This window comes from Canis lupus, chromosome 20 (assembly GCF_003254725.2).
Source record: "Canis lupus dingo isolate Sandy chromosome 20, ASM325472v2, whole genome shotgun sequence".
Lineage (NCBI taxonomy): Eukaryota > Metazoa > Chordata > Mammalia > Carnivora > Canidae > Canis > Canis lupus.
In genome coordinates this window covers 52,144,065-52,161,041 of record NC_064262.1, presented here as the reverse complement: position 1 = coordinate 52,161,041, position 16,977 = coordinate 52,144,065, and the positions used below count along the sequence as shown (strand labels likewise).

Sequence of the window (16,977 nt, the reverse complement as noted above, 5' to 3'; positions counted from 1 at the left end):
TCTCTCTCTCTCTCTCCCAGGTATGCCAATCTTCTATGCATTGCACACACACAAAAGGCCAACCAGCAGCTGTAACCAGCCTCTCTGTATCTTGATTTACTCATCTACAAGATAATGATTCCTATTTCAAAAGTTGTAATGAGGTTTGAACAAGTCAAATTCTGTACAGTGCTGGAGCACAGTGCTGGGTACAGAGTAAGCAACATATAAGTGTTCATCACATAAAACATATAAGAAAATACTTTCTGATCACTCACTACATATGGAGCTCTTTCCCTGGATAAATATGAACAGGGCACTAGAATCATCCATACTGAACAAAAGAGGAACCACAGTACAGAAATGGTTATCTGCCCAGGGTTACATGACTGGACAGGGAGTGTCCGGGTTTGGACCCAGATTCTCCAATCCCAGAGTCCTTTCCTTCTTTTTTTTTCATATTTTATTTATTTATTCATGAGACACACACAGAGAGAGGGAGGGAGAGAGAGAGAGAGAGAGAGAGAGAGAGAGAGAGAGAGAGAGAGAGTGTGTCAGAGATGAGGCAGAGGGAGAAGCAGGCTCCATGCAGGGAGCCTGACGTGGGACTCATTCCTGGGTCTCCAGGATCAGGCCCTGGGCCAAAGGCGGCGATAAACCACTGAGCCACCCGGGCTGCCCCCAGAGTCCTTTCTAATGACCTCCCCTGTGAAGACACACGCTCTTGTTTAGACACATGCCACTGGTCAGGGTTCAATAGTTGTGGTGACCTGTGTAGACCCCAGAAGAAGTATAATAAATGAACATATGATAGAAGTGAGATCAGAGGCCCAGTGGCCTGACTCTAGAATAGAGAAGCAATGAGCAGCGCAGGGTTAACTATTCAGGATAGACCTCTGGAAGAAAGACTTATCTCCCCTCTTTCCTCCCTCTCCTATTTTTTTATTTTTATTTTTTCCCTCTCCTATTTTTATTACTCCTTCCAAGTTCCCTTTTATCCTTTCCTCCATCCTTCTTTCTTTCCTTCTGTTTTTCTTTCTAATCATCCATACTCTTATCCTTTGTTCCTTCAACCTTTCTTTCCATCTATCCATCTTTTCTTTTATCTCCCTCCATTCTTTCTTTCCTTTCTTCTATCATCTATCTGCCCATCCATCTTTCCATCCATCCATCCTCCATGTTTCCATCCATCCACCCACCCTCCCATCCATCTACCCATCCATGCATCCATCCATGTACCCATGACATCCATCCATGCACCATCCTTGCATACATCATTCCTTCCTTCCTCATTCCTCCTTTCCTTCCTTCTTCTGATTCATACCCCTTTCTATGCATCCTTCTCTCTGTCCTTCCTTCTAACCCCACTGTCTTCCATTTACCCAGCTTCCCTTGCTTTCTTCCTCCACTCTTTCTTTTCTTCCATCTATCCATCCATCTTTCCTTTCTTCCATATCTGTTCATTCTATCAATCCAGACATCTTTCCTCCATCCTTTCCCCCTCCATTCATCTTTTCTTCCATCTACCATCTCTATTTCCATTTATCATTATTTCCTTCCTTCCATCTATCCACCCATTCATCCATCCATCTTGCCTTCCCTCCATGTACATTGAATTGATCCTACAATGCTTCTGAACTATTCCAAGGACTGGATACTGATAAACAAAACACAGTCAATGGAACTAACTTTAGCTTATTTTTCCTCCTATCATTTGGGAAAAGATGGTTGTCATTGGACCTGAGGATCCTAGAACCCTACTGATGTTCAAAGGAGCAAGGGAGGATGCTGTGGTGTAAAAGACCAGAGATGGACCCAAGAAGAGAGTTTGAGAGGGTTGCAGAAACACTTCTAATGCAAGGGCAATTAATTCTTGAAAAAGCTACAAGATCCTTATTTCAGGATTTGCTGGGGACGCAAAGAGAGTTTGGTCCACGAACTTGAACACAACAGGTATACACCAAAAATTAGCATGTCTTTCTAAAGTAATGAACTGATGGATGAGTGAGATTATGAGTTTTTGGAGACACAGGAACTCTTGGTTCTATTATTTATTTGCTGTGTGGCTTGGCAGCCTCTCGGAGCCTGAGTTTACTCCTCTCTAAAATGGAATTAATTCACATGATTGTAGCGAGAACTAAAGGATAAGATGTATGTGTTTTTGGATGAACTGTGTCTCCACTCCCCACCACACACCAAAATTGAAGAAGCTATAATCCCTAGTACCTCAGTAGGTGATTGTATTTGGAGACAGGGCCTTTAGAGAGGTAATTAAGTTAAAATGAGGCTGTTGGCGTGGGACCCAATCCATTCTGGCTGCTGTTGGTGTAAGAAAGGGAGTTTAGGACACAGAGGGACACTGGGAATGTGTGTACAAAGGACTGACCGTGCCAAAAGGTGGCAAGAATGTGTCATCTGCACATCAAGGAGAGGCTGTAGAGAAACCAACTCTGCTGGCACCTTGATCTGGACTTCTAGCCTCCAGCACTATGAGAAAATATATTTCTGTCATCTGAGCCACCCAGCCTGTGGTATTTTGCTTTGGCAACCAGAGCTGACTAAGACGGTATGTAACTTAGCATGGTGCCCAGAAGATGGTCAACTTCCATATGTGTTCACTGAAAACCCAACGAATGGTGCAACACCGATGCTGAGACACATCCAGAGCAACAAGCATAGAGGTGAGTAAAAGAATAAGAGCAAAGTATCAGGGCAGAGTTTTTAGGAGAATCTGAGTGATAACATGAGAGTCAGGATAGTGGGAGGACAGACCTGTATGTGAGAGACACACTTGCCCTGGGCTAGAACTCTCCACCAGAACCAGGGGAGAGAAGGGATGAGTGAGGGGCCCTTCCAGGTATATTCCTCACCGAGGACAGGAGGCAAAGGAGAAGGGACAGGGCCTAGGAATACTCACTAGTGGTAGTCGGGGCTATAGCTCCATAGGTGTAACCTGCGGAGAGAAGGCCAGAGAAGATGAATAAGAGTCAGGGTGAGCATAAAGGATTAAGGGAAAGGTAGGATTTAGGGGCCTTTGTGGGAAAAGCAAAGGGGAAGAGACAGTGGAGGGAAGGAGATTGTAGGTGGCTGGAGCCCATGATTATATCATCAGAATGAAGACTGAGCCCAGACCAGAGGAGATGCACCACAGCAGCTCCTTTTAGAGAAACACAGAGCTCTGGCCAGGAGAGAGACCCTGGCTGGAGCATAGCCCCTCACCATTGACATAGAGGCTGTCCCTGTCCAGGGTGAAGGACCCCAGCCGGGTGATGCCATGTGTCTCATGGCTCAGCTCCCAGTACAGCTGCTCTCTGTCCAGCTTGCGGCCTTTGGGATCAGAGTGGACAGTGCAGATCATGTCCACTCCAGTGGCTGCTCCACCCTTCTCAAGCCTGGGGAAGAAAGGACATGGGGATGTAGAATCCTGAGGAGGGGTCCTTCTGGTTGTGGAAAGCAAGAGAATAGAAGACAGGAGGCTGAGAGAGTACAGAAAGGTCTGGCTCTGAAGGGGCTCTCCTTAGTGTCTCTCATCTGGGACAACTCCTTCACAACTAAGGACAGAAAATACTTTAATTGGAATTTGCAGACATGGTACAGTGGTTCTTCTAAGAGGAATGCTTTCATCTAAAACAAATAATCATCTGGATTCCATAAGGATAAACAGAATGCCTCATCTCTAAGCCTTGAGCATTCCCAGCATCTGGGTATAAAGAACACATGAAGGTGTTAATGGTGGGTGCTGGACGCCAGCAGTGCCGAAGGCATGCCCAGGAACTGAGCCCCACTAGCTAGCACATGAGAGTCCACCAGACCCAACACATCCCTCCATTTGGGGGTCTCACCTGAGCGAGGCCAGTCTGCAGCCAGCATAGAGGGGGCCAATACTGGTCTTACTGAACAAAAGCCTGAGCTGGTGAGGAAAGAGAAGGGGGGTGAGCAAAAGGGCTAAAGGACTATGTGGGCAGGCGTGTGGTGGGGCTGATGGTAGACATTGAGGGGCTCTTACTCGGTGCTGGAGGATCCTCTCAGTAGAGTTGAACTTTAAAGAAGTTGAGTGCCCCATGTCTTCAGTGTAGTGCAGATTGGTGATGGTGAAGTTCAGGGTGAAGGACACCAGAGTGGGGCCAGTGGCTGCAGTGGGGGAGGAATAGAAAATTGTCCAGTTTGCACGATAGTAAGGACACCAAGGTTGCCTGGAGCTCTAAAGTGGAGAACCAGCAATGGACCTAAGTACAGCCATGGACTGCAGAAGCTGAAGGAGAGAATATTATGAGATTTTTAAGACATCAAGAACCTTTGCTCACTCATTCAGCAAGTGTGTATTTAATGTATACGCAGCTCTGTGCTGGGGTCCGTGGGTCCAAGGGTGGATAGGGCATAGTCTTTTAATACTGTGGCCAGGAGAGTGGCTAGACCATTATGCTACAGGAGAGCCAGAAGGGTGTACAATTCCAGGGAGACACCCAACCAACAATTGAGGATTGCTTCCAGGAGGAAGCATCGTTTCAGGTGTTACCAAAGGCGTAAATAAGAGTTAGGTGAACATGAGCTGAGCAAGTAGAAGAGTGCTTAAGCAGAAGAATCAGTCTGGGCTTGAGCCCGACAGGAGGACAGAGCAGTTGCACCCAAGGGACTTGATGTTTTCATTATGGGCATGTAAAAGTATACACATGAGACTGGAGGAGCCCTCTGAGCCCAGAAAGGGGGGTCAGCGACTGTGCGTCTCAGGGATTTGGACATGACTTGTAGATAAGATGGAGTCATCCAAAGATTGTGAACAAGACAGGAACTACATGGACACAGGTACATTGGGAGGGCCATTGCAGTTGCTGTGCAGAGGAAACCAGAGTAGAGGCTACTGCATTAGTCCTAGCAAAAAAATGTCTGTGGCCTGAATAAAGGCTGAATGACACAGATGTAGAGAAAGGACTTGCAAGATATTATGAAGGAAGAAGAGATGATTTGGTGGTAGATGGATGTGGGAGGTGAGTGAGAGGGTGGGTCAAGGTTGGCATCTGTGGGTAGGAGTATGGGTCCCCATTCACCCGAGGCTGGGGTGGAGCAGGGGTGCACAGGGCAGGCCATGGGCTCCTGGACACTTCCATTCTAAGGGCAGGGACTCACAGGGTTGCAGAGACTCCTGAAGCCTCTGAATACTCACTGCTGGGGGTGGTGGCCTGGGTCTTGCGGGTGTAACCTGCACAGGGAGACAGAGGAAGGTGACGAGGGTGAGTAATCACAGAAAGGGAGGAATGGAGAGGAGGATGTGGGCCTGTTGAAATGTGGACCAAGATGGCAATCCCTCACCATTGATGTAGAGACTGTCTGGGTCCAGGGTGTAGATACCCAGCCTAGTGATGCCTCTGGTCAGCTGGCTCAGCTCCTGGTACAGCCGCTCTCTGTCCAGCCCAGAGCCCATGGGGTCAGGGCGGTGGGTGCAGATGGCATCTACTCCAGTGGCTGCCCCATCCTTCTCGGGCCTGGGGAGGGTAGGGAGGGGTAACACTAGATGGAGTCCCAGGGCAGGGCTCCTGGGACCTTGGGGGCAGGCCAGGAGGGGGCCAGGGCAAGTGAGAAGGCTGGCACCTACTTCTGGCCAGCCCAGGACTGTGCAAATAGTCATGGGGGGCGGGGGCAGGATTTCTTAAATTGCAAATTTGAAACCTGCAACCTCAGAGCATGGGGACAGGAGAGCTCCTACTTGAGACAGGTGAAAAGCTGGAATTTGGATTAAAGCAAGTAGAAAAGGCAAGCTTGCCTTGAGAGGAATCCTGGGGAAGGAACTGAAAACCCAAAGGAAATGCCCTCTTTGGTCAAAGGGAGGTAAGAGGAATTGGGAAGGATGACCCAGACTAGGGGCTCTGCAGAAGCTGGGGACAGTGCGTGTGTGTGGGGAGGCAGGGGTGGTTACAACCAGAAGAGGCCTTGGTTCTGGAGCCAGTGCCTCCTGAATTCCACCTCTGCTGAGGACATGGAGAGAGGGCAGGTAGGAAGCAGAGGGAACTCTTGGGGTCCTCAGGGAGCCCTTGACGCAGCCCTGGCCGGGGATTGCAAGGTCTCACCTGAGCAAGGTCAGTCTGCAGCCGGAGTACAGGGGGCCCAGACTGGTGTTCTTGAACAACGGTCTGAGCTGTGGGTGAGAGCAAGGGAAGTAAATAGATCATCTGAGATGCAGGGGCAGGATGGGCATGGGTGGGTGGGGCAAGAATGAGGTGGGAGGGGCTAGTCCCAAGGTCGGGGCAGGCATGGGCGGCCTGGCGTCAGGATGAGGCATGAAGGCTGGTTGGGCGGGACTGGCAGGGGGAGGTGTGCGGGGCTCTCACCTGGCGCTGCAGGGACTTCTCTGTGCTGTTGAATTTCAAGGAGCCTGGAGGCTGCATGTCCTCCGTGTAGGGAAGGTTGGTGACAGTGAAGTTGAGGGTGAATGGCATCAGGGGTTGTCCGGTGGCTGCAGCAGGGGAGGGAGACGGGAGGCTACCTTGAGTCAGGCCATGGATGGATATATGGGCAGGGCCTGGGACCCACAGCTACCTCACTGGAGACTGCACAGCAAATGCTGGGGGGCCTTGGGGACCTAATGCCAGAACCAGTGTGGACAACAGGAGACCAATCCAAGCAGCAGGTGAAGGTGGGCAGGATTTGCAGGGGACAATCTACCACCTAACGTTCTTATTTATTCAAGCCCACGTACAGGTACCTTCTTCCATGCACCTGACCTGGACCACATGGTGGCCCTTTCTCTGTGTCCAGTCAACAGCACAGAGGTGATGCACAGCTGAAGCTTACTGCGATGACTTCTCAGCCTGTATGCTCGACCCCTTCCCTCCCTGACAGGTGGAGGTGTGGGCAGGGGCATGCTGCTTCCTTCCCTATTGAGGAGTGGGGGGCAGAGCTCCTGAAGACCCTTGAGTACTCACCACTGGGGGCGGTCACTGGTGTCTGGTGGGTGTAGCCTGCAGAGAGAGGACATAAGAGAGAGGAGGTGCTGAGATGGAGAAGGAATAAAGAAGCCTTGGGGGGTGGGGGTGGACCATGAGCTTCACAGCTCAGCGGAGCGTGGGTGGCCACTGCTCACCATTGACACAGAGACTGTCCTGCTCCAGGGTGTAGTGGCCCAGCCAGGTGACGCCATGGGTCAGCCGGCTCAGCTCCCAGTACAGCTGCTCTCTATCCAGCCCGGGGCCTGCAGGCTCCAGGCGGCGGAAGCAGATGGCATTCACGTGGGTGGCTGCTCCGGCCTTCTCGGGCCTGGGGAGGGCAGGACACAACAGTGCAGATGATTAAGATCTGTTTGTGGAGAGTCCTTGAGGGGTACCATTATGGGGGTACCATGGGGACAGCTAGGAAGTAGTGGGGCTTCTGGTGACAGGCCCCAGGAGGCCCATCATCCACTGCTGAGAGAATCTGCTCTGAAATGTGGCCACCTTCTGAGTCCAGGCCTCCCGGTGCTGCGTGATCCACGCTCTTCACAGCACCAAGTCCCACTTAAGATGGGAATCTTCCCTTGTTAGGAATTTGCTGAAATCCTCTGGCCCCCTACTGCCTGTGAATGAAGCCCCACTGCGCCTGCCCCATCAAGTACAACAGGTCATCCACCACCTGCCCTGTGCATCTCCCTGCCTCCCCACCCCTGCTGCTGAGCATTTCTGCTCTGCATGCTCGCTACCTTAGGCTCTCCACCTGTGGTTCCTTCTCCCTGAATCATTCCTCCTGGCCCGGAGCTGTGTCTCCTGGCCACAACGACCTCCTCGCTAGGAACTGAGCTGCCACTTCAGCTCCTCCTAGACCCACTATACTTCCCATATCCCAACACTTCAATAGGATCTCTGGGCCTCAGTTTCATATCTGTAAGATGGGTAGAATCATGGTACCCCGGTGTATCCTGTGAAGATTAAGTCTGTTGATATAAGCATAATGCTTCTAATAGGATCTGCTGCATCCCTAAGTGCCAGGGAAGTGTCTGTCACTATTTTATTTAGTATTATTTTTGCTATTAATTATATGTCTATATATATAATTACACAATTCACATATAATAATCACACGTAACTAATTTGTATAAATGTGTTTGTTTACGTTATAATTAATATAATACACGCTTCTTGATAGCAGAGTCTGTGCTTTGGCCTCCATGGAGATTTCAGAGCTCAGCAAAGAGCTTGGACATAGTAGGTGTTCAAGCAATGTTTATGGATGGAAAGAAAATTTGTGGAATTCCAGGCCAGGGGAGTGGAGAGGTCACTTCTGCTGTGGGTGCATCAGCATTGTGGGCTAGGCCCTGAGACAAAGGGCTTTATTCCACCTGTCTCTATCCTAGCACCTTAGTGAGGGAATGCTTTCTTAGATTCTATTTTTGGAGGCAGGGAGATATCTTGGAGAGCTGTCCACTGAGGCTAAAGCCTCCAGGGGATCTTGGAGTGGAGAAGCCCTCTAATGCTCAGAAGCCCCATCACTCAGTGAAGTGAGGCCAAGTTGCACCTCTCTATCCTGGAAGGGAGCAGGGAAGTGAAGGCTGCGATTACAGGGAGGGGGAGTGAACTGATGGTTCTTCCCAAAGAAAAGAAGCAAAACAAGCTTAGTGGGAAAAGGTATGGACTCTGAAGAGGCTAGGTTTGAATCCTGGCTCCGCCATTTGGCAGCCATTGGCTCTGGGAAAGTTCCTTAACCTGTTTGTGCCCGATTTCTCATCTGTAAAATAGAAATAACAGTAGTGACATTAAGAGAGTCTAGGGAGATGATGGACAGGAAGCATTTCACCCAGTGACTCTAACCTGGGCTGCTCTGCATCTCAGGAGACATCTGGAAATGTCTGGTGACAGATTTGGTTGTCCCCAACATCAGGGGTTGGGGTACTTACAGCATCTATCTAGTGGCCAAGATGCTGCTAAATATCCTATCGTGCAGAGGATAACCACCCACGACAATAACTAGCTGGTCAATAGTGACCAAACATTGAGAACCCCAATGTCTGACACATACTAAGTCTGGCTGAGTGTTAGCCAGAAATATTTAATGCAGTGTGGGGCCGGAGGCACAGTAGACCAGGGATTGCATCCTTTGTGAAGGATCAGAGGTGCATCCTTTATGAAGAATTTTGGTGTATACTTTGCAGTTGCTATGTTTCGTCATTTTGTTCCTATCAAATACCCCATGGGAGATTTGAGGCTCAGGAGGATGGGAAGGTCCAGCCAGAGCAGGACCTGGGGGGCCAGCAGCCCAAAGGACAGACTATCCCAGGTTGGGAGTTGGAAAGGACTGAGGCCAAAGGGAAGACCTAGCCCTAGCCATGGTAAGAATCTCCGCTGTGCTTCACTGGGCCATCTCCTAGGGGGTCCCACCTGAGCGAGGTCAGTCTGCAGCCAGAGTAGAAGGAGCCAACAGTGGTGTTCTTGAATAATGGTCTGAACTGTTGAAGGAGAAGGAGGTGAGTAAGACTGAGCTGGACGGGAGCAGGACAGGGGGGGACCTGGGTGGGGCATGAGGGAGGTGGGTGGGGCTGGCATCTGCTGGGAGGCGGGGGGGGGGGGGGGGGGGGGGGGGGGGGGGGGGGGTGGGGGGGGGGGGGGGGGGAGGATGACTGGGCGGAAGGGGGGTGGGAGGACCTGGGCAGGGTATGGGGGAGGTGGGTGGAGCTGGCCTCAGAGGGTAGGTGGGGATCAGTGGGTGGTGGGATGAGGTGGGTGGGACTCTCACCAGGTTCTGCAAGATCTTCTCTATTTTGTTGAACTTGGCTGAGCCTATTAGCTGCATGTCCTCCGTGTAGTGCAGGTTGGTGATGGTGAAGTTAAGGGTGAATGGAACCAGGTCGGGTCCAGAGACTGCAGTGAGGTTGGGCGAGAAATACCCCTGAGCCTTAGCTGGATTTAAGGATGGAGGGATGGTGGGGGTAGTGTCTGGATCCACATCCCTGGTGCCCAGTGTATTCACATCTGGTGCGAGAGTTCAGAATATCTCCTCCCCAAATGGGGAATCTTATTTTGTTATTCTACTAATATAGTAATGATATAAACAATGGCCCTAAATAGCAATAATAATGATAAGACCTGATGTTTGGTAAGAGCTCACTCTGTGCTAAGAACTTTTCATCCAGTATCTCATGTCATCCTCAAGCAAACCCTGGAAGTGAATCCTTTTATTTATCCTCCCAACTGACAGGGGATGAAAATAAATTTCAGAGAAATTAAGTCACTTCCTCAAAGCCACACAGCTGTTTTAGGGCAGAAGCTCAGATTCTAGAGTTTGAACGACTTGAACATGAGTCCTGCCCATCCACTGGCTGCGCGACCTCAGAAAAACACCCAGATACCCAAGAACCAGCCTGTTTTTCTTCAACAGAGAAAGATCAGTGTCCATCTCCTGGGACTGAAGATGGTACATGTGAAGCAGAGTCCCCATCATGTGACAAACAATCAGTGATTGCTGCTGCCATGGCTTTGTAGTCATTTTTCTCGTTGCTACTTATGCCTGATTCCTCTGCTTTAGTCTCTGCGCTCTGGGAATTAGTTCTGGATTTGACTTTGACTATTTCCGTTCCATTCTAGAGGAGGTAAAGCTTTAAGAATTGTTCTAGAATGTACCACTGCATCTAATCTCACTACTCACTCCCTGGGTCTCCTCAGGCCAGCATGGTCACAAGTTGGACCCTGGCATGCCACATGGGGTGGACGGTAAAAGTGACCACAAATTCTTCACCTCCCCAGGCTGTCCCCTTGCTTTGAGCTGTGTGTGCATACTCTCTTGCTCTTCTCGTTGCAAAGCACAGGTGTATGGTGAGAGGGAAGGAGACATGGAGAGAAGGCTCTCACCTGTAGGGCTGGAGGAGATTGGAGCCGCCGAGGTTTCTGAGGGCGTGGAAGTCACAGGGACTGAGGAGGAAGCAGCAGAAATAAGAAAGACAAAGCCCCCATCACCTTGGAGATGCCAGAGACAGGAGCCCTTGATGCCCCTGATGCCCAGCCCGAGTCACAGAAGGCAGAGGTGGGGAAAGGAGGGGGACCAGGCCCCTATGGTTCCATTCCTCCATGAGGCCCTGGGCAGGGAGAGGGAGCAGCTGTTCCCATGAGCTGTGGGGACATGAAGCCATCTAGGATTTGAGCACTTACCACTGGGGCTGAAGGTCAGTGGTGGTCTGGTATAACCTGCAGGAAGTGGATAAGAGTGAGGTGGGATGTTTGAAAGGCTTAAGTGAGGGATGATGGGGCTGGACTGCTGGTGGAAGAACAGTTGCCATGAGGAGGTCCTGTCCCTTCCACACTGTGGATGGTGCCTCCTAGAACCTTTCTCTGACTTTCTACCTCCCTCTGTGTGATATAGCCCTTGGTGGGGAAGGGGGATCTCATAAGGAAAGGAAGAAGGAGGAGAGAAAAGTCTAGAGGCAGATGCAGGTGTATCCTCTGGCCAGAGATCAGAGCATCCACAGAATAGTCCATCTGGGGTGCAGGAGGAGACCCCTGTCACCACCAGATGCTCACCGTTGACATAGAGACTATCCCTGTCCAGGAAGTAGGAACCGAGCTGAGTGACACCACGGGTCTGGTGGCTCAGCTCCCAGTAGAGCCGCTCCCTGTCCAGCTGGAGACCCGAAGGGTCAGGTTGGTAAGTGCAAACAGCGTCAACTCCAGTGGCTGATCCACCCTTTTCAGGCCTGAGGGGAGAAAGACATGGGTATGGGAACAGGACGGAGGGGCATCCCTGCCAGGACATCCTTTCAATAGCCCACATGTATGTGAATACCTGTTTATCTGCCCTCTTGGTCCAGACATAAGCTGCTCATAAGAGAAGGGACATCCTTGCACAATAAAGGACCAGAGTGGGTGTTCTAGAGTCAGGTGACCATTGGTTCAAACCTTAGCTCTGTCACTTGTTGAATAATCCACGTGTGTCTGACTCGGTTCTCCCATGTTTGCAGTGTGGATAAAGCTCTAACCCTTTTGTTGGAATGCCATGGGGTTCAGAAATGACTGATCTATCACACCTAGCTCTGGTGCCAAATGCTCATCAATTAATTGTTTAATTAAACAAATATCCACAGAGCTGAATATTTACAGTCCCTAGCACTGGATAGCAGCTCTGAACAACCCAATGTTTGGACCTGAGCATCTGAGCATGAGATGCTGCATAGCAAAGACCCCCACCCACTGGCCACCTGCTTCCCATATTCTCAGCTATCTGGGGAAGGAAGCAGAAAAAATTAACCCTGATGGGACAACCTGGGGGAACTAGCAGGTTGCACTGCCAGAGAGTATTCCTGGGGAGAAACAGAGTATCCCTTGCGCCTCAACAGGATGAAAGTGACCTTGAGCTAAGTTGCTTCTAGCTGTGGTCTCCTAAGAACTTGCTACAGGTGCAATGTCAGTTGTGTTACCTGGTGATGTTGCTTATGGTGAAAATGACCCCTTGTTGGTGACCTGCATCTTCTCTGGGAGGGCAGAAAACAGACAATAATACCTGGTGGGAAGCTAGAGCTTTGGGCTTCCTTTGGTATGGTAAACCTCTTAACTCGTCAGGACTGTTACAAGAGATATTAGTTACCTTTTGGGACATGGGACATGTAAGCTGGGGGGAGCTCGATCACCTATCTACTGAGGTTATATTTCTTCTTTTTAAAATTTAATTTAATTCTTTAATTTAAATCAAAGTCACCTAACATATAGTGTAGTATTCATTTCAGGGGTAGAATTTAGTGATTCATCAGTTCCATATAACTCCCAGTGATCGTTATATCAAGTGCTCTCTTTAATGCCCATCACCCTGTTACCCCGTCCCCCCATCCACCTTCCCTCCAGCGACCTCCACTGAAGTCATATTTATTAATTGTCACCTGGATGCCAAAATAATAGTCCTTGGACTGCCAAGAAGGTTCTTACAAGAAAAGAAATGCCCAGTGCTGCCTCGCTGGCATGCCCTTTCCTGTCTGTGTATGGCTTGTTCAGGTCTTGCAAGTCTGATTATCTGATTGGGCTTAAGATGACCCAGAGAGGGCAGTGCATGGGTCTGGCACCAGAGCTGGGAACTGTGTGAGACAAGCAAGGGGCCTGGACACAACATCTAACGGAGTGCTTACACTCAGGGCTGTGCAAACATCGAGTTAATCCCTGAGCGTGAGCACCTCCTTTTATACTGTGCTCAAGGTATCTTGGTGGCCTCCCTAGTCCGGACCCTGGCTAGCCCAACCAGCCCACACCTTATTACACTTCCTAAGGCCAAAAAGGAGGTCTTACCTGAGTGCCGTCACTCTGCAGCCAGTGTAGAGTGAACCAATGCTGCTGTTGGCAAACAACGGCTTGAGCTGAGAAGAATGAAGTGAGTGAATGAAAAAGAAATGTAAAACCAACCATCATTTCAAAACACAATATTTTACAAGGAAACAGCAACTCCCCAATCGTCTCAATACAACACTGAATTCTCAAAAGAACCCTCTGGGATAAAGGCTTTTATTATCTTACTTTTACAGATGAGCCAATGGTACCAAAAGGCAAGATCACTACTCCGAAGGCACATCACCTGCCTGTGGCAGTTCCGAGTTTTGAACCCAGAAACTGTCCGCTCTGGGGCCCTCCATATTCTCCAAAAGCACAGTAGGGAGACTCAAAGGGATGGGGAGGATGGAAAAAAGGGATGGGCAGCAGGGGGCTCTCACCAGGCCTTGTAGAACTGACTGGGTGGAGTTGAACTTCGCAGAGCCCGGCCGCATGTCCTTCGTGTAGTGCAAGTTGATGATGGTGAAGTTGAGGGTAAAGGGCACTGGGGCATGGCCAGCAGCTGCAGAGGGACAGGAGGAGAGGAGGCCATGCTCTGAGTCAGGCCTGGATCAGATGTGGGGCAAAGGGCCACTGGGACACAGCTCCAGCCTGTTCAGAGGACCCATCATCTTGGAGGTACTTGGGAGAGGCTGCCTTCCCCTGGGACTCTCCTGAGTATCATTCTCTGTTCATCTGAGGCTGGAGATGGGGTGGGGGTGGGGAGAGGAGGCAGCTTTGGCCACATACGGAAATGGAAGATGCTGGTGTCGGGGTGTTACATAATGAGCCAGAGATGGTGCCTGCATATGAGCTCATAGGGTACTTAATTCTTCACAGCAGGCTGGGATCCATGAGCTCAAAAGCCTGCCAGGACCAAACTCAAAATTTTATATCCAGTTCTTTTAAATATAGCCCAAACAGGCAGATTTCAGCCGATTTCTGTCACTTTGAGCCTGCCTGCTTTGCATACCCCCGAAACTGCACCCAATAGCTGGGAGCTATAAAATAGACGGACCCCGTGGCTTTGGAGAGCCTGAGCCACTGCTGCTGGGCAGAGAGCTGTGCAACCCAGAGACTCCTTTCCAGGCTGCCGGGTGACATCACCTAGACAGGAGAATGTCTTCTCTGACCACTCCTCTCCCCTGGGAGTCCTCTTGCCCTTCCCCCTTTTGAGAAGGGATGCCCACCCAGAACCTCCTGAAGATGTCACAGACTGACACCTGCTGGGAAGGCAAACCTGCACTACTCACAAACATTTGTGCTTGCTACTGTCATCTAGTGGTCATGTTTTTTCTTTGCTCAACCTAGAAATACCTCAAAATCCCAATAGCCAAACTGTGGAAAGAGCCTCAGTGTCCATCGAAAGATGAATGGATAAAGAAGATGTGGTCTGTGTATACAATGGAATATCCCTCAGCCATTAGAAACGACAAATACCCACCATTTGCTTCGACGTGGATGGAACTGGAAGGTATTATGCTGAGTGAAGTAAGTCAATCGGAGCAGGACAAACATTATATGGTCTCATTCATTTGGGGAATATAAAAAATAGTGAAAGGGAATAAAGGGGAAAGGAGAAAAAATGAGTGGGAAATATCAGAAAGGGAGACAGAACATGAGAGACTCCTAAGTCTGGGAAACGAACTAGGGGGGGTGGAAGGGGAGGTGGGCGGGGGGTGGGGGTGACTGGGTGACAGGCACTGAGGTGGGCACTTGACAGGATGAGCACTGAGTGTTATTCTGTATGTTGACAAATTGAACACCAATAAAAAATAAATTTATAAAAAAAAAGAAAAAGAAAATAGGTAAAAAGAAAGAAAGAAAGAAAGAAAGAAAGAAAGAAAGAAAGAAAGAAAGAAAGAAAGAAGAAAAAGAGAAGAAAATAGGCGAGAAACCCATAGCTGAAGACCATGAGACTGTCTTGGCTTGAGCCAGTTTCTTCCTCCTTCCAGGGCACCTTTGAAGACCCACCCAGACAGGTTCAGCTTTCAATGCTGCGTTTGAAAATTGACCTCAGGAGCAATTTGCCAACTAACAATTTCTTTCCCCAACTTACTCACTTAATAAGATGTATTGTGTGAATAATTCCTCTCAAGAATATTCTTATTCAAAAGTATATTTTAAAAAAGCAGGCAAAGACAGCTTCTGTTCTGTTGTCTTTAAAAATCAAAGTCCTAGGGGCATCTGGATGGCTCAGCGGTTGAGTGTCTGCCTTCGGCTCAGGTCGGGATCCCGGGATCCTGGGATGGATCAGTCCTGGGATCAAGTCCCACACTGGGCTCCCCGCAGGGAGCCTACCTCTCCCTCGGCCAATGTCTCTGCCTCTCTCTCTGTATCTCTTATGAATAAATAAATAGAAAATCTTTATAAAAAGAAAAAAGCCACCTACCAAAGGGAGATATTTGGGGAAAATGTGAGTACAAACTGCAATGCTAGATGACACCGTAATGTTCTTATTTTTTGAAGCACAGTAATGCTATTACGGTTACATAAGGCAATGTCCTGATTTTGTGGGGATTCTTGCTGAAATCTTTAATGGTGAGGCCTCATGATATTTGCAAGTTTCAAGTGGATCAGGGAAAAAAATTACGTCTACATCTTTGTCTAGTCAGTTCTACCATAATGCTTGTTTTGAAAACACAATTTTTTCAGGGTCATTGATACATTAGGTAACTGTGAACACAATGTAGATTTCATGTTTGTGTGTGTGTGTGCAATTTTGTCTGCAAGACACACAAAAGATGAACCCTGAACGCAGCTAAACCCCCCTCTGTAGGCGTACACAAAATGCATGGACACAACTCAAGCATCTACTGGCTAAATCACACCCCTGAGGTATTAGGAGGGATGACCCTACTCATCCTGGGTTTCTGCTTTCTGTAGGATTTCAGGTAATCCTCCTTCTTTAATCATTTTGCTAACTTCCACAAGCCAACAACGTCAGGCCTCTTTCAGAGTAAAGTGCTGCATTTATTGCACTAATTTATATTTCTTAGCCATTTAACATTTGTAAAACTGTGCTGTCTTATTAGATGCCTATTTTTTTATTTTGTCACTGACAAGGTTTTCGAGTGTTGACCCCATCCTCAGCCCTGCACCTTCTGTCGTGTGATTTTGCATAGCATAGTTTAGGGACACCTATGTCATATAACAGAATCATGTACAAAGACAAAAGGTCAACAACTGTGGTGGACAACTGGATTTCCTTGCGCTATTCTTTCAATTGCCACTACTTTTGGCAATTTTCATAATAAAAAGGATAAAAGGATTAAGATATTCATGAAAAGTGGAAATGACCCCATGGTCCCTAGACTTTGACAGATCCAACATTCCTTAAATGAAATGATTATATGCATTGACTATGGTCAGGGAGAGACTATATATATTCACAAGGAACATATTCATAAAGACATGATAAGAAGAAGAATAAAGTCATATCTATTGAATATGTTCACAGAGAATATTCCTTAAAATAAGCTGTTGGTAAATTGGTTAGCTGGGGAAACTGAAGAATTGATTCTTCACTGACTAGGCTTTGGCAAGCTGGCCACTGGACAAATCTATTATCAGTGAATAGATCTGCTCTCTACTTTCCAAGGGATGCAGGGTGATTTGGACATCAGGGGTCACCTATAGGTTTCAGACACAGGCTAAAGAGAATGGCTGAAGACTCCCAGTGCTGGGAGTGGGATTGGTGTTCAAGAAGTCCCTAGGACCTGGGTAGGGCCTAGCAGATCCTCAGAAGTCACCCTTGGGC

The 16,977-nt window shown here is 48.8% G+C and overlaps 1 protein-coding gene across 7 annotated transcripts in view; it reads right to left on the bottom strand.

Moving 5' to 3' along the window:
• Window positions 1-16,977, bottom strand: part of LOC112666455 (mucin-16) — an 84,508-nt gene that overhangs the window by 19,228 nt on the left and 48,303 nt on the right. For 2 of the 7 annotated variants that reach the window (XM_049097635.1, XM_049097636.1), the window contains exons 31-47: window positions 13,619-13,740; window positions 13,200-13,267; window positions 11,451-11,623; window positions 11,082-11,117; window positions 10,785-10,844; window positions 9,673-9,797; window positions 9,318-9,385; window positions 7,055-7,227; window positions 6,897-6,932; window positions 6,303-6,427; window positions 6,042-6,109; window positions 5,287-5,459; window positions 5,141-5,176; window positions 3,986-4,110; window positions 3,822-3,889; window positions 3,199-3,371; window positions 2,897-2,932 (exon numbers count right to left, since the gene is read on the bottom strand). In XM_049097635.1, coding sequence (XP_048953592.1) covers window positions 2,897-2,932; window positions 3,199-3,371; window positions 3,822-3,889; window positions 3,986-4,110; window positions 5,141-5,176; window positions 5,287-5,459; window positions 6,042-6,109; window positions 6,303-6,427; window positions 6,897-6,932; window positions 7,055-7,227; window positions 9,318-9,385; window positions 9,673-9,797; window positions 10,785-10,844; window positions 11,082-11,117; window positions 11,451-11,623; window positions 13,200-13,267; window positions 13,619-13,740 — 1,665 coding nt within the window. Of the gene's footprint in view, window positions 1-2,896; window positions 2,933-3,198; window positions 3,372-3,821; window positions 3,890-3,985; window positions 4,111-4,140; window positions 4,232-5,140; window positions 5,177-5,286; window positions 5,460-6,041; window positions 6,110-6,302; window positions 6,428-6,896; window positions 6,933-7,054; window positions 7,228-9,317; window positions 9,386-9,672; window positions 9,798-10,784; window positions 10,845-11,081; window positions 11,118-11,450; window positions 11,624-13,199; window positions 13,268-13,618; window positions 13,741-16,977 lie in introns of those variants that run through there. The other 5 variants (XM_049097640.1, XM_049097637.1, XM_049097639.1 and 2 more) reach the window with 5 other exon arrangements.